The sequence below is a fragment of the Anoplolepis gracilipes genome, chromosome 12 (genome assembly GCF_047496725.1).
Source record: "Anoplolepis gracilipes chromosome 12, ASM4749672v1, whole genome shotgun sequence".
Classification (NCBI taxonomy): domain Eukaryota; kingdom Metazoa; phylum Arthropoda; class Insecta; order Hymenoptera; family Formicidae; genus Anoplolepis; species Anoplolepis gracilipes.
The window spans coordinates 3,209,668-3,226,176 of NC_132981.1; the positions used below are offsets into that span (position 1 = coordinate 3,209,668).

The 16,509-nt window shown below is 36.8% G+C and overlaps 1 protein-coding gene and 1 long non-coding RNA gene across 4 annotated transcripts in view; one reads left to right on the top strand and one right to left on the bottom strand.

The window, feature by feature from the left end:
• The window catches only part of LOC140672008 (uncharacterized), a 178,858-nt gene extending 170,273 nt beyond the window's left edge, over positions 1-8,585 (bottom strand). For 2 of the 3 annotated variants that reach the window (XR_012047818.1, XR_012047816.1), the window contains exons 1-4: positions 8,383-8,585; positions 8,084-8,187; positions 6,600-6,671; positions 4,775-4,952 (exon numbers count right to left, since the gene is read on the bottom strand). This is a non-coding gene — a long non-coding RNA (uncharacterized lncRNA). Of the gene's footprint in view, positions 1-4,774; positions 4,953-6,599; positions 6,672-7,566; positions 7,680-8,083; positions 8,188-8,382 lie in introns of those variants that run through there. The other variant, XR_012047817.1, reaches the window with a different exon arrangement.
• Positions 8,586-10,622: 2,037 nt separating this feature from the next.
• On the top strand, positions 10,623-16,412 carry Non2 (upstream activation factor subunit spp27 homolog Non2). Its single transcript, XM_072903811.1, has 5 exons — positions 10,623-10,777; positions 12,707-12,797; positions 13,811-14,103; positions 14,195-14,442; positions 14,819-16,412. The coding sequence occupies exons 1-5, from the start codon at positions 10,735-10,737 to the stop codon at positions 14,933-14,935; spliced, it is 792 nt and encodes a 263-aa protein (XP_072759912.1). The 5' UTR covers positions 10,623-10,734; the 3' UTR covers positions 14,936-16,412.
• The last annotated feature ends 97 nt before the right edge of the window (positions 16,413-16,509 follow it).

The window sequence follows — 16,509 nt, forward strand, 5'->3', positions numbered from 1 at the left end:
GTGGCGGCGGGTAACTAGCTTATCAAAAAATGGGCGTTGCCGCCGCTCACTGTCCTGTTCTGCCTCTTTCTCTGGCGCTCTCGTGCACATCATCTCGTTCCCTTCGTCTTGCTCCCTTTCTCCATTCCTCTCTCCTCTCCTCTCCTTTCCTTTTCGTCTTGCTCTCTTTCTCCATTCCTCTCTCCTTTCCTTTCCATCTTCTTCGTCACTCTTTTTCTTTCGTTTTCTTCCTCTATCATTCTCGCTCCACGCTTTTTCTCGCGATGTTGCTCCTTCTCGAGCTTTCTTTCCGTTTCTGTTTCTTTCTATTTTTGTCCATCTTCGCTCTCTCTTCCGCTCTCTCGCTTCCGTTCGCCAACTCTTCTCCGCGATCTTCTCTTTCTTCGTTCCGCTGGAAAAGCATCAGTCGCTCTCTCGCTTGTGGCTACTCGCGGGTCCATCGATCCTCTCTCTTTACACGGCTATCTCTATAGCGTCTTCCATTGTGGCTCGCACACCTGCCCTGTCGCGGGGTAGCCCTCATTGGCGTGTCGACGGCGGAGGGCGCGGGATTGAGAACGGAGGACAGGGGAACGAGGGCGCCTTCAGTCAGTTCGGTGGGGTGAGGCAACTCGCTCGTGGTGAGAGAAGGGTGAGAGAACGAAATAAGATATCGGTGGAAGGAGAGGGATCGTGGAGGAGGATGAGCAGCAGGGCCGGCAGGTGGAAGAGGAAGGATGAGGCAGCAGGAGAGCATCGAGTACGAGGAGGGGCGGGGGGGGGGGGGGAGAGATGAGACGAAGGCGAGAAAGAGAACGAAAGCGAGAACGAGACCGAAACCGAGACCAAGAGAAAGAGAGAGAAAGCGTACGGAGGTATCCCATCCTTGCCCGGCCACCCACGCCAACTACCCCACTTCCCATTTTCTTCCAGGGTGTGTCCCATGCTTCTTCGATTTAGGGTAGGTTCGGGGCCAACCGAACCACCCTCGGTCTCTCCACCTCGCAGCTCTGGCCGCTACACTTCCTCCGCATCCCCTCACGCTTCGCCCCCATACCGCCCTTGTTCCGGCGACTCGCACTATCTTGCCTACGCGGAACTGGCCAGGTGGCGGCGTATGGTGGTTGTGTGTACACGTACGACGCGCGTGCACGTGCACGCTTACACACGCCTGGCCCGATCGATGTCTACACCCCATACACCCTCTCCTCAAATACCGCCCCTTCGTCTTCTCTCTTCCTCCGGCTTTTCCGCCCCGTACCCCCATCCCTTTGGTCCTTAATTACGCGCGCGGGACGCTACACTCTTTTCTTTCTCTTAGCGCGGCGCGGCAGCTTCAGCAGAACCGAACGGACCTCTCTTCCTCTTTTTCTTTATCTCTTTCTTTTACAGACGCGCTCGATCTCGAAATGCGAGCCCGATCCTTAGATTGCATCGCCCGGCTAAGGATGATCCGGCTTGATCCCTCGGCACAGGCCGTATTCCGCCAAGACGCTGCTGAACGACACGTTCGATTTCATCTAATGCAACCGATCTTTTTCTCCCATCTCGTGTTCAAGTGTAGTTGCGTATATTAATCCTTTTACGTTTGGACTATTTATCAGAAATAGTGTACACGGAATATACGGAACGTCTCAGGTATAATTAACTTCAATTATTACAACGTTTTCAAAAAAAGTGGAAAGTAGAAAAATGTTTATTAATAATTTGTGATAAATAAAGATATGTATATAAATAATTATAAAGAATATTATGTAATAAGTAATGTATACAAATACAATATACAAAATACGAACCGTTCTGTTTCGTATTTTTGTTATAATTCAATCAAGAATATTTATGTCTTTTATTAAATTGTAATAACTTCGAACACTCCGCCCCCTTCCTATATATGACATAGTCCACAAAAAAATTATACCTTTACATTTGAAGTACAATTAATTATATACGAACACAGACAAACTTGTCAATATATCGTAAACGTGACAAAATACATCATAAAGAATGTAGGCGATATATGTAACGAGTGTAATGTAATAACAGTCCCTTTACAAAAGTGAAATTTACACCGAAATGGCAGATCATTGTATTCCACGTGCATATATTATTGATATTTCTATCAGATATCTATATGTAGAGAAGTTTTTTTTATTATAATGTATATTCTATGGGAATTCGTTTAACGATCACATTTATAATCGCGATTATCGGTTTAAAATAATTTAAACTGTTATTATCGTACAAGAATATTATTATTGGAAGAAAAACTTTTAAAGAATGTGGTTTAAATTGTGCATTTTCAAAATTATATGTAATCGATAGTAATGCAACGCAATACTATTACGTAAAAGTGTGTTATGTATCTTCCAACCGAATGGTGTATTCTGTTTTACTTCCAAATGCGGATCTATTTTTGCAGCATTATATAAGGGGAGGAGATGTAGTACCTTCCGGAAATTCTAAATATATCAGTACGGTGCACACGATTATGAAGAAGTAATTTTCGATGGATAAAATTTTGCAGACTTAGAGAGCTAGGGTAATTACTTACTAGGGTAATTGACTATAAAATAATGTACGTTTTGCCTTCTCTTTACCGATACATATATTCCTTAGTTCTTATCCAACATAATTAGTATTTGCTAATTAACAAAATTCTATGTGATGCGGCATGATATATAATTCAATTTTTCCAACAAAAACATTGATTGTTTTGATATATAAAAGAAAGATTTATATTTCATCGACTTCTCTTCGTCATTTCTAAAGTCCACTTCGCATAATTAACGACCCTCGAATCGCTCACATAAAGCGGCAAAGGCCGTTCGAGCGTAAACTACACAATCAATTAATCACCGATTAGTACCATTTATCCCGAGATCACGATTGTTATCGCTTCGTTGGTTCGAAAGTATTGTCTTCCGAAGAGAGAAAAAAAAAAGGAAAATAGAGTGAGAGAGAAAAAGAAAGAGAGAGGAAAAAAAATGAGAGGGGAAGGAAGCGGTCGCCTCGTCGTCGCTGCTGCTGCGCCTCGTGCTTTCCACCCCCGAGCTACGTCGGGGATAGGGTCAATGCCCGATCACGTGGCAAAAAGGGCGAAAAACGTTTCTTCGTGAGTAACGGCGGGACGAGGGGACGCGAGGGGACGGCGGAGGCAAAAGCAGGCAGAAGTTCGAGAAGCGGAGGAGCCGAAAACGTGATAGCGTCGCCCGGGCCGCGTAGCAACAGGCATCTGTTGCAATAGAGAGAAGACTCGATAGATACCCGTCTACTTGCGTCTACCATTTCTGTATGCGTGTGCAGCACACAACGTCATCCACGTGCGCGCGTACATACGTACATCTCCGAGAAAAGAGAATCAACCGCGCCTGCTGGAATCGCTTCTACATTCGAAGGAAATACGATCGTCGTGCGTGTGTGCATGTACGGACGCAATATGCGTATCGAACGCACGTACTATTCCGGAAGACGCATATATGTGTATTCGCGAACGCGAATTTCGCGGAAAAATCCCCCTATGAAAATAATGAAATAAGTTTCATTTAATTAACTCTTTTTCTGACAACTTTGATATTAAATCATTTATCTTTGGAGTTCTGTGTAAGATACAGCGAATTTTTTAAATTGTTAATAATGTTTAATTGTATATAAATGTATTTAAAAAATTTTTTTTAAATTAATTGCTTATTAACGAAAGGTACCTTCAATCCATATTAAAATTTTAATCATTGGGTAACAAAATTATTTTAGATAAATGATAAAATAATTATTAAAGCAACAAATTCAATGATAATAATTTATATACTTATTTATTATTATTATACTATTACTGCGTATAATAAATTCAACTCTCTAAATTTTATTTGGACAATTTTTTCTGAATTATTTGGTATATTCTAAGATTTGTAGTATATGTAAGACACAGGTTTACACCCGTCATCAGAGCTGACATCGGGATATATATATATGTGTGAATCAATGCAATGTCTGTAGATATATCCGGTGAGGGAAATATGCCGCGTGCAGGAAAATCGCGTCGTCGACCGAATCGCTCGCCGGAAAATAGGCATGAACGGCACGAAAAACGTGGCAGGCCATGCGTGGAGAATTGTCGGAGTGCTGGGAATGATAGAAACGCAGAGAAGAAAAGAGAGCGAAGAGGAAGCGAGAGAAACGAAAGTAGTACGATGCATAATCCGAGACGTGTGTCCTCGCTCAAGAAGCAAATCGACAAGCGAACGCGATTAATTAAAGGCGATAACAGACGTTCTCTTGATTACATACACGGTACGTATAGTGTATTTCATCTTGGATGTACGTAACAACACAGCTTGCAAAAAATATGTTAAAATATTCTTATAAAATCTCACGTAGAGAGAAAGAGTTAAAAAAAGAAGTTTGACATCATCGATACAGAATGATGATCGATGAAAACGTTTGAATTATTCGACGAATTGGAAATTTAAATAATTAACAATATAACATTAAAATATGTTGAATTTTTAGATAGTCAATAAATAACCGAGAAAAACATGCCGAATTTAGCATCTATCAAAACATCGTCTATATAGTTGAGATCAAAATCAACGCAGCAACGTTGAACTCAAAACGGACGCGTAATTAATATTGTTAAAGCGTTCCTACACAAATTCATGCAGCAATTAAGTTTCACGAAGAGTCGGGATATAGACGTGAAACTCGGTTTGCAATGATAATCTTTCGGTTCGCAGTAGAAAAAGCCTGCGGCACAATGCGCTAGCAGTACAGTCGAACAGGTGGCAGTTCTATATTTTACCTTTACTTCGCTGCGGCTGTGACTCCTCCCGGCTCCTCTACTTTCGCCTCCGCTTCGATCCTACTCTGCTCTCTGCCGAAAATAGCGACCGTGAACTTGCCTGGCTCGCTTGAATGAAGAGACATCCGCTCCATCCTTGTGCGTTCCAACGTGGAAATTGCGATTTTAATAGACCCAACTGTAATAAAAATGTTCATTAAGATTATAACACAGAAATGTATTATTACATAATAATAATTTATTATTATATAAACAATATATATTAACAAATAAATCGTGAAATTATATGTATTTTTGAATGTAATTTTTTTCGCGTAGACATATCTTTTTTGTAGAATTTTACGTCTTATTTTTCGTCTCTGTTGTTTTTAATACTATCGAAAGCGTCAAAACATTTAATAAAATTTTAAGAATTTTTATGTATATATAATTAACAGTATAACATATGAAAATATGTTGAATTTTTAGAGAGTCAACAAATAACCAAGAAAAATATCAAAACAAATTTACCATCTATCGAAACATTGTCTATACAGTTGGAATCAAAATCAACGCAGCAACGTTAAAATTCAAAACAGACGCATAATAAATTAAGGGTGTCTACTCAAATCTTGTAAAAAATTCCCTGATTTTCCAAGTATTTTTGTTCAAAATTCCAAGTAAAAAGAATATTTTTAAGACTTTTTAATACAACTTTCTCTAAAATAAATTTTTTTATTACATACATTTTCTAATGATTTTCATTCATACGAAGGAAAAACACGGAGTCTCTTAGGTTTCATTGCTAGATTTATAAATGTATGTATTTATAAAAAAAGTGAATAACTTTTATAAGAGAATTTTACATTTATATAAAATTTTCATTCTTTATCATTAAAAGTTACAAAGAGTATGTACTTCATATTCAATATTATGTTAAGACATTAAATATAAAATATATACAGGGTATCCGGTAATTGGTGAAAACCTTGCTAATGGCAGATTCATGAGATCATTTGGAAACGATTTTTTCTCAGCGAAAATGTCGAGGCATCAATAATTTCCGAGTTATAAGCGGTTGAAAAAAAGGCGCTTTTCGCAAACTAAACTTTTTAAAGTTAAAAAATTACCGAAACTACATTCTTCAGTTAATTTCAGATAGAGTTTTTACTGTAATAGAATTTTAATTTAAGATTTAATTACAAAGATATATATAATGATAAAATTGGAAACTTGCAAAAAATAATAATGTCTCTTGATATTTTCGTTGAGAAAAAATCGACTCCAAATAATCTCAAGAATTTGCCATTAACATGTTTTTCACTAATTACCGGACACCCTATATATAAAATCGTCAACAAACAAAGCAAGACGCAGTAAACTTGACATCTCAATTTGTCTCTATTTTTTTGTTTAATAGTCAAAACTATTTGTTTAATTTTATCAAGAACTCTAGAAAAATACTTTATTAAAAATTAAGCTTAAAATTCTCAACAATTAAAGAGTTTCCATGAAGTGAAACGCCAGTTTCACACACATGGCTGACTGTTTACAAGATGACAAACAAAATGATCAAAAACTGAATTTTCGAAAAAATTCCCTGAATTCCAATAAAATTCCGTGAGATTTCTCTGATTTTTCCAGATACAAAAGAAATCTCTGAATATTTCCGGTTTTTCATGTTTTTTCAAAATAGACACCCTGTTCCAGTAGACATCCTGTTATATATATATATATATATATATATATATTTAATAGTAGTGTTATATATATATATATATATATATTATATAGACTTTTATGCTTCTTCCATAGAGTCTTCCAAAAATAGTGATCGTGAACTTACCTGACTCCTTTAAATGGAGAGATATCCGCTATGTGTGCATTCCAACGGAAATTGCGATTTTAATAGACCCAACTGTAACAAATATAACATTTATTAAGATTATTATAGTACGGAAACCTATATGGAGAACGTGTTAACAAATAAATCGCAAAATGTATTTTTGGATGTATCTTTTTCAAGAAGACGTATCTTTTTCGTAAAATTTTATCATTCCTGTGTGAGGTGCTGCTTTTAATGCTATTAAAAGCGTTGAATTTAATAAAATTTTAAGAGCTTTCGTGTACGTAGAGTTCTACGGTTCTTTCATAATTTTTCCATAATTCTTCCATAATTTCTCAATCAAGAAAGCATTATTTACTTTTCGCGACCAGCTCTTCAACTACTACGCACAAATGGCGCGATTTAATTGCCCGATCAATTTATCGGAATTAGAATTAGCGGTCCCGACAGTGCGTGTCGTCGTTCTCGTTCGCAGCAATTGTGACAAAAACGATCGGGAGATTTGGCAGGCAGCAAAAAGTTTTGGAAGCATCGATGACAAATGTCGGAAGCCACTTCGGCGCTATCGCACCTTGTTCCGTGACTGCGGCGAGATATCGCTACGCTACAATTTCTGACGATTCAAAAATGTCCAATAAATGCGACGTAACGTGGCGAGCGACCGCGTACGAAATGGGAAAAGTTTCGCATTGTTTACACCGCCCGTTGCAAGGGCGACGCGCAAATTCCGCGAAATCCGGCACCGCTCGATGTTGCGTTATACACGCGCGTGCACACATATACGCACGCACACACACACACGGGCCGCGACACACCGCGGCGTTATCATAACCTAGTGACGCCAAATATTGATTTTGACACGTACACGTGACGAGGCGTCGGACACTGGCGCGCTGTAAATGCGTACGTACATGTGTATAATGCGCGTGATGTGCACCGTACGTATGTGCATACATTATATACATACGCGAGTCTCCGATAGTACAGTATATGTATGCATTCGGCAGCTCGAGAACCAATGCACGTCGAATTTAGCCACTCACACACGCACCTACGCACGTTGATCCATCTCACGAGCTCTTGAGCTGCCACTTGCCATATATATACATATATATATATATATATATATATATATATATATATATATGCATATACATATACCTGTAAAAGGAAACGGTATTACACTAATAATACATCGGGAGAAAGGGCTGAATTTTCGGTCTCCTTGTATTTGTACCACAATACACGAGATTTAACAAACCGATAAACTTTACTGAGAGTAGTGGCACTTTGAGATAATATCTGTTTGGTCCATCTATTCGACAAATAGGTGTATTATTTAGAGAAGACATTACGCGATATTTGCAAATTAATATTACGCTCACAATTTCGTTCGAGTGTTAAATCCCATGCATATAGTGATAATATGATATCTCTCTCGTTATAATGTCTAATGTCAATATTAAATAAATGGCGATAAATACCAATGCAAAAGCGCAACTGTCTCCTCTCTCTTTCTCTCTCTCTGTCTTTCTCTTTTCTCTCCTTTTCTCTGTATGCCTGTCTCTTTTCCTTTTTACATAATATTCTGAAAAAGACAGCGTTATTTTAACAGGTTGTCTTAAATCGAATATTTAAGTTTCTCGACAGGTATTATGCGTAGCGTAATTCGATAGCCGAGCATATTTGTTTTAAATTTGTAACAAACAGACCGAACAACGAATAACGCTATGCGTGGCAAGAATGCCGCCGAAAAGGTTAAACTCAAATGCGCATCACTTACGAAGAAGTCGTTGACGCTTGCATTTCGGGTCGATGTTTTCACAGCCGGTTAGTATACAGTTGCATGCGCCGCGTAAAAGGAGGTCATGGTACAACCAAATAGCAATAATAATACAAGAACTATAAGTCCCACACACCGCACATCCGACACTTTAAAAACTTGAAATTCAAATGGACGGTTGTGCGAGCATATGTACATGCTGGCGACATCTAGCGGTGAAAACAGAGAATGACGTGTCACTATAAAAGGTGATATAATGTCGGTAGCATAATATAGTACGAGAAACGAAAAAATCAAGAATTTATATAAATATTTGCTAATTAATTACTTTCAAAGCTAAAATGACTAATGCTATTTACCCAAAATGTTTTTAATGATTTAATCACAATCTTGTCATATCAACAGTTAGATAGAGAGAAACAGATAAAATATACCCTCCTCCCATTGCAAAATAAAGTATAATTATTTTTCTTTTTCTCTTTCTTCTTTTCTTTACACAACACGTTATCAGAAAGATAGCGTTTCTTGATAAAACGAGCATTCGTCGTCTAACGTTACTATATATAAGTATGTTATTCTACGGTTAATAAAACAAATATATGCTTGAAAAGACACCATATCAAAAAGATTAAATTCAAATGTGCATCACTTACAAAAAAATCGTTGACAAGTCAATGTTTTTATAGCCGATTATAGTTACATGTAAAGAGAGATCGTAATACAATAAAATAGCAATCATTAGATGTAAGGAACTATCCACAGAGTCTCTGCGTCTTTTTCTGCATCAACCGTTTCCAATATTTTAACTTATATAAATGCATACTAACGCCATCTGGCGTCAGTATCTTAAAACAGACATTATCTAAAGATCAGAATATGCAATTATAAATTTCTACAATATCGACTGTTGGTAATATGTCGTTGGTAACAGAACTTTGAAGATAAAAAATTGATACAAAAGTGTATTTCACTATAATTATACCTGCAAAGTTAAAATGACTAAAATATTAGTTATGTGAACAATACTTTTACTGATATAATTTACAATTTACATGAAGAAAATTATATAAAGAAAATAAATAAAAATCTTACCATGCATATTTTTCATATCAAAGTTAAAAATGACTTTATGATTATTATGTATTTTAAAAGATTCTTTTCATTGCATTATTATTGTACCAAACAATATTGACTTTTGATTTAAAAACTATGTAATAATTATCGTCATGATATAATATATATATATATATATCATTTATACATACAGAGAATATGTCAGAACTTGACTAATAAAAGTATAATCAATAAAGAACAGAATTGTTTTTACCTATTAAAGATGATCACGATTATGCGCAACCATTTCTGCAAGATATAGGACGACTTTTTAATATTTACATTCTAGTTCGAAATACGTGGAATGAAAGTAGATGTCGTACGATGAAATCACGTATTGAGAAATACGTTGCTCCTGCATTATATACATACGTGTACGTATATATTATATTTTTCTTTTAAAGATGCACATCAAACATTACGAGAGATACGATAATTCAATAAAAATATTAACAATTAAATGAGCAAACCATGCGAAACATTCAGTCGCAAGGGACAGCTTTATTTTTACGTCGACAACATCGTCACCTTCGTGTACATTTTTTCCGTTTTTTTTTTTTTTTTTTTACTTCAATGATATCTCTTGGAACATACAGACATACTGATTGTCATATGACGCGACTATATAGGCGCTCGACGCTACGAAACTCGGAGTATGCTTACCGCTCGTACGTACAGTCGGCAGCAAAAAGTTTGCGGGGCTCGTGTCGGAAAGTCGTGTATCGAGCTGTTAAATCGCAATATTGCGCCAGGGGCGTCATGAGAAAATTGTAGAGAAAAAAAAGTTGACCCGATTCGGTGTATATAGTATCCGTATTCAAGCCCGCAATGTGAAGTTATCGCACGCCGAAAGTGATTTTTCCGGAAGCGCCGTCGTGGAGCGACGCGCGCAGACTGTACTGTGGACGCCACCGGCAGCCACGAGCGGCCGCTTGACGTACAGACAGGCTGAAAACTAGACCGCGTCGACCGTGCGCGAGGACGGAATTGACACACTCGGATCGCCGAATTACGCGTGGGGCGTCATGAGAAACTTGTAGAGTGTAAAAAACTAACACGATTTGGTGTATATATTATTCGTTTTTGCGCCTTCGTTTCCGACTTATTCGTGATTAAAGGTGCGTTCGGCGCGCGCGTATCAGAGCACTCGCAGCAGAGACTGTATCAACGGACGCTACGGGAGTTCACAGCCGGCATAGGCTCAGTTGGCAGCAGCACGCACAGCGAGAAGCATCAACCATGGCCGATATCTCGAAGGACGAGCTACGCAAGGAGATCACCGGTAAGTGGTGATATCGCGCGATGTAGGCGATTCCGGCGCCGGATTATCGCGGAATCGGGCTTCTTTCTAACGTATGCGCGCGTTACGCGTGACCGCGACCACGGGAATACGGGCGAAATCGGGGTCTTTGCTCTTGCGACGTGACGTCTTTAGCGCGCACGTATGTGCCCGAGTGGCGTGCCCCACGCCGGCCATTACAACCGCGTATTAGCCGTATTTTGCCACCTACGTATCGAAGTAACGGAGTAATCGACTGTCTAAACGGCCCGTGCAATTCGCGGAGGATTTTCGGAGCAGTCACTTCGGTGCCCAGGCGAAAAGTCGGATTTTTCGTCGTTCGCTATAAAAAGATAGCTTTCTCGCCCCGTCCTCGACGGTCGTCCGTGTATGACGCGTCTCTCGAATGTGTGTGTGTGTATATATATGTGTGTATATATATATGTGTGTATGTGTGTGTGTATGTATGTATGTATGTATGTATATGTGTATGTGTGTGTGTGGTGGCGCGCGCCTATCTCGCATTCGTGTCTCATATTGCCTCCTCTTTCTCTCTCTCTCTCTCTATATCTATCTATCTCTCTCTCTCTCTCTCTCTTTCCGTCTCGTCTTTTCCATATCTCTTACTCGGTCTCGCGAGTATTTCACGACACCACATCACGGATTTTTTTTCATCGTAGCATATAAATAATAAAAAAAAAAAGTGCGTATGCTCTCCTACGCGTATTCTCCCTCGTGAAAAATATACGCTCTTCGTCGATCGGAACGAAGCGCGCGCGCGTTACCCTTTTCCCTCCTTTGCGCGCCTCTCGCGTATCGCCGATTGGATAGTCATTGGTTATAACCGCCACCGCACACACGCATACGCTCATACGTACGTACGTGTGTACGTACACGCAACGCCGTGGCCGTTACCGTACTCCTCTGCTCCGAGATATTTGTCAGTTTGCTAGCTTTTCCCGCCGCGTTGTAAAGCGTTGCCTCTCGCCATTACAACCGAACGACTCGCCCGTCGCAAATTACACAGCGAGCAGTTAACGATTGTAACGAAAACGCAACGCGCGCGCGCGCGCGCACGCTACTACTGCCGCGCGCGTATTTTTTCGTAGAGATTTTCGGCGTGAATCGACCGAACGCGCGCGCGCGCGACCTGCGTTCCCTCCGTTTCTCGCTGCCTTATCTCTCATTCGCCTTCTCTCTCTCTCTCTCTCTTCCCCCCTCTCTCTCTCTCTCTCTCTTTGTCTTTCTCTTTCGTTCTCGCTCTTCCCTACTTCCATCTTCTCGCGGTTTTCGATCTTTTCCAGAATCAATGCGCCGACCGATCGACCGCGTCACGCGGAGAAAAATCCCTCCACGTCCCGTTCCGCGCGTCGCATCGTCATCCTGTCGCATACTTCCAGATATCTTTCGGTTAGTCCGTCGCCGCCGCTCCGATCGGCGGTGACCGGCACCGCGCGCACGACGGCCGCCATTTGCGTTCGATATTTACTAGATCCCCCGACGCGGGAAACCTTACTCACTATATCCCAGATCTTACCCATACGCGTGAGACGCGCGGAATGAATGGCGATTCATCCATTTTTTTTTTTTTTTTTTTTTTTTTTAATGCAGATTTGTTAGAAAAAAAATTAATTTATGTATATTTATATTTTGTCATATTTTCTCTCTCTTATTTTCCTTTACACTGTGTCTTTTGAATAATTATAGAAATTATGAATAAAATTTCTGTAGGAAAACTACTCTGACAACGAATCCGTATTTCACTTTAATATTATTAATTCAAACAAGAATTATGCAATGTATGACATTACGTCTGATATTAGTGTTAAAAACTTTGCAGATTTTTTTAGAATTTTTTCTTGATAAACATTTTAGAAAAAGTAAAATACATTGATACACATATACTGATATATTTATTAATTTATTGTTTAGCTATCCTCAAGGATGCTGATCTTACTACAATGTCTGCTAAAAAAGTGAGGCAACAAATCGAAGAGAAACTTGATGTTGACTTATTAGAAAGGTAAGTAACGAATAAAAAATGTGATTACGAAAATGTAAATGTTTTTATGTCATTAAAAGTCAATTTATGTTACATTATACAATATGAAAAATTAACATGTATTTATATGTATATAGAATAACAGACATAGAACAGAGACATAAGAGTGGTAGCAATTTTAATTTTTAATCAAGTTACATAATAGGATCGAAGACACTATCACATATGAAATGTATTCATTCACAGTAGAATTTTAAAGGCACATAAAGACTACTTTCTCTTATCAACCCAAGTCACTATATTCTTTCTTGTTTTTATCTTTATATATATATATGAATATACATGATTAACATAATAGTGTGTATGTGAGAACTTATAATAGAATATATCACATATTCTGTTGTATTCTCAATATAAATTAATTTAAATTGTAAATTGTACATTATTAAAATAATCTAGTGTAAAATTTACTATATAATATTTTATCTTCTTAATATTTTAAAATAATATCCCAGGTAGCACTGTTCGTTTTATAAACGTTTATAAAACGAACATGTGTTACTTGGGATTTATACTGAGATATATATTTTTTTCAAGGAAAGAATTTTTTTTTATTAAATTTATAGTTAATAATTTGTCATGTGCATGATAAAGTTTAATAAAATTATATTACTATGACAGTTTAACTTTTAATGTAGCAAGCATTTAATTAAACATATATATTATCATTGGAAATGAATAAAAAACTAAAAGCGGACATATAATAGGCACTTGTGCACTCTAAAATAGTGCAGAAGAGAGTCTCTCACTGTCCAAGAAAAAAAGAGGATTTCTGAGTGGAACTGAAATAAATAGATATACGTTACCACCTCGTTCCTCCTCTGACATGCATATTTTAGTTTACAAATTATTCCTATTAAATATTAAATGTTGATGTATTAAATATTGACACACACACACACACACATATATATATATATATATATATATATATATTATATATATATTTATATTTATAAATTGTGTTTTTATAGGAAAAAAGAGGTTGACGATTTAGTCATGGAATGTCTTCAAGAAAAACAAGATGGAGGAAAGAAAAAGAAAAAGGCTGCTAGCGAAGAATCTGAAGATGGTGAGGAGGAAGAGGAAGAAGGATCCGAAGAGGAGGAAGAAGAAGAAGAAAAGAAACCAGCCAAACGAAATCCTGCTAAAAAGGCTCCTAACAAACGTAAGAAGGGTTCTTCAGATGATGAAGAAAGCGCTAGTGATGATGATGCTAGTGACGAAGAATATAGCCCAAAGAAACCTAAAGTTACACCCAAAAAAAGTAAACTACTTTTGTTATATATATTATTTAATTATATTAAATTTTATATTTTGCATCAAGATTCGATTAAAACATGTCATCTATTTTTTAGGTAAGCCTGGAAAGAAGGGAAAGAAGAAGGGAAGCGATAGCGACAGTGATGAGGACTGGGGTAAAAATAAAAAGGCTCCAGGAAGTACAGCAAAGAAGGGTGGTGGCGGTGGTAAAGGCAAGGGTGGTGGTTATACACGCGCTATCACGCTATCTCCAGAACTCGCCGCGGTCGTTGGCGCAGAACAAATGGCTCGACATGAAGTCGTGAAGAAAGTATGGAGTATCATTAAAGAAAGGAATCTTTATGTAAGTATCATCGTTTGTAATCAATTATTTTAGATAAGATTTTTTAAATATTTATTACGATATTTTTTATTTACCAATTTGATCATACATTAGAAGTCATTCATATATATATATATATATAAAATGACTTCTAATGTATGATCAAATTGGTAAATATAATATTTTTTATTCACCAATTTGATCATACATTAGAAGTCATTATTTATATATATTTATATATATATTTATATATATAAAATGACTTCTAATGTATGATCAAATTGGTGAATAAAAAATATTGTAATATATATATATATATTCTTTATTGAATGTGTTAGATATTTACAAAAGAATCATATATTGCATATATGTAATAAAATAATTGGGATTTTTACAGGATCCTAAGAATAAACAATTCGCAATTTGCGATGAGGAATTAATGAAGGTAATCGGAGTAAAGCGCTTCAGAACTTTTGGTATGATGAAATACCTCAAAAATCACTTTGTAGATTAAATCATATTTCAATCCCGATCTCCGACAAGTTATATACATATATAACATATTCCAAGGTGCGTCTCGTGCACCTCTCCATCTTTCTCACGACACATATATATATACATATATATATACATGAAACACAAACGTATTTCTTGCGACTTAAGACTTTAGACCATGTTTACACCATTCCGACGTATTCTCTGTCGCCCATCGTAATCATTTTGTCCCAATTGTTTATTACAATACTTGACATATTTTGATCTTATAGACATCATAGATATGACTTCCAACAAATGTTAAAAATAACGTTTTGATAATGTCTAACAAGTATAATTGCTGTTTTCCGATAACTCTATCTAACGTTGGGACAATTATTATTATGGACGTTCAGATGATTTCGAAATGTGAATGACATTACAGTGGCCAATAGTCAATAAGCTGGTTTTAAGTCATCTAATTCAAAATAAATGTTATATCATTTGTATGATCGTGATTAATAACAATATCTTACTCCAAACGCGGTAACACGACGCACCATTATAACAATGACATTTAAATGAACTAGAAAAGTAAACATTTAAATTTGAAAGTAATTTGTTTGAAAAATTATATTTTATTTTAACTGACACATTTATTACATTGGTGGCACTGTTGCTTTCAATATATTTGAGATATGAAATAGAGAAAAATTTCTTTTCCTATCTTTTTTGTATTTTATTGATCATCTTCTTAATTGTCCTTAAATATGAACAATCTTGCATGATATTTTTTTTTTGGTCCTTTTGTTTTACCCTTTTAAAGAAAATGCTTCTTGGAAATATTGGATGTAACAGAATGACAGATTTCATCTTCAAAACTGGAAAAAAGTGTGGATGCTTAAAAGAAATGCGGAAAAATAAAGAGAGAAGCTATGCGGAAAATCATCCTGTACCTCTTCTGTATAATAGCTACATTACACACATGAAAATGTAAGCAAAGTTTAATTGTATTATCGTGTAATTACTAATTATTGTCGTAATATAGGTTTCTTGGTGTAAAAATTGAAAATCTAACATTTAAGATCTAATGGTAAAACAATATATTCATTGAAAAGTATGATATAAGCACATTAAAGTCACAGTGCGCGCAGTGGTCACTGGCGCAATGTTAAAATGTAGGAAATAAAATAGGCTCACGAGAGCGAGGTGCGGAATCTTAACCGCATACGTCTGTTTTGAGCTTCGACGTGTGTAAAATTCGTGTATTTTGAATATAAATTAAAGAAATGCTGGCCTAAGTCATGAGAAAAGCCACACGAATGAAATCCTACAGTTTGCGATAACGAAAGCATACATACGCGAGAAAAATGATGAATATGTGCGCACGGAATGATAAATTATAATGCTAATATTGTGTTTCCTAAAAAGAAAAAAAATGGTTTAAGCTGTAATGTTCCGTGAAATGTATTTGGAAGTATCATTAAAAAGAGTATTGCTTTCATTTTTTTTTTAAATTGCGTCTTGCGTGTAATTTATTTCAATTATTTCCTAGCATTCCTCTGAACATAGTTCAATACATATCCTTTAATTAATTATATATATATTTTATAT

Coding starts and splice junctions, on each gene's coding strand:
- Non2 (XM_072903811.1), top strand. CDS start 10,735: ATGGCCGATATCTCGAAGGACGAGCTACGCAAGGAGATCACCG. Junction 12,798..13,810: donor GATGTTGACTTATTAGAAAG/GTAAGTAACGAA, acceptor GTGTTTTTATAG/GAAAAAAGAGGTTGACGATT. Junction 14,104..14,194: donor TAAAGTTACACCCAAAAAAA/GTAAACTACTTT, acceptor TCTATTTTTTAG/GTAAGCCTGGAAAGAAGGGA.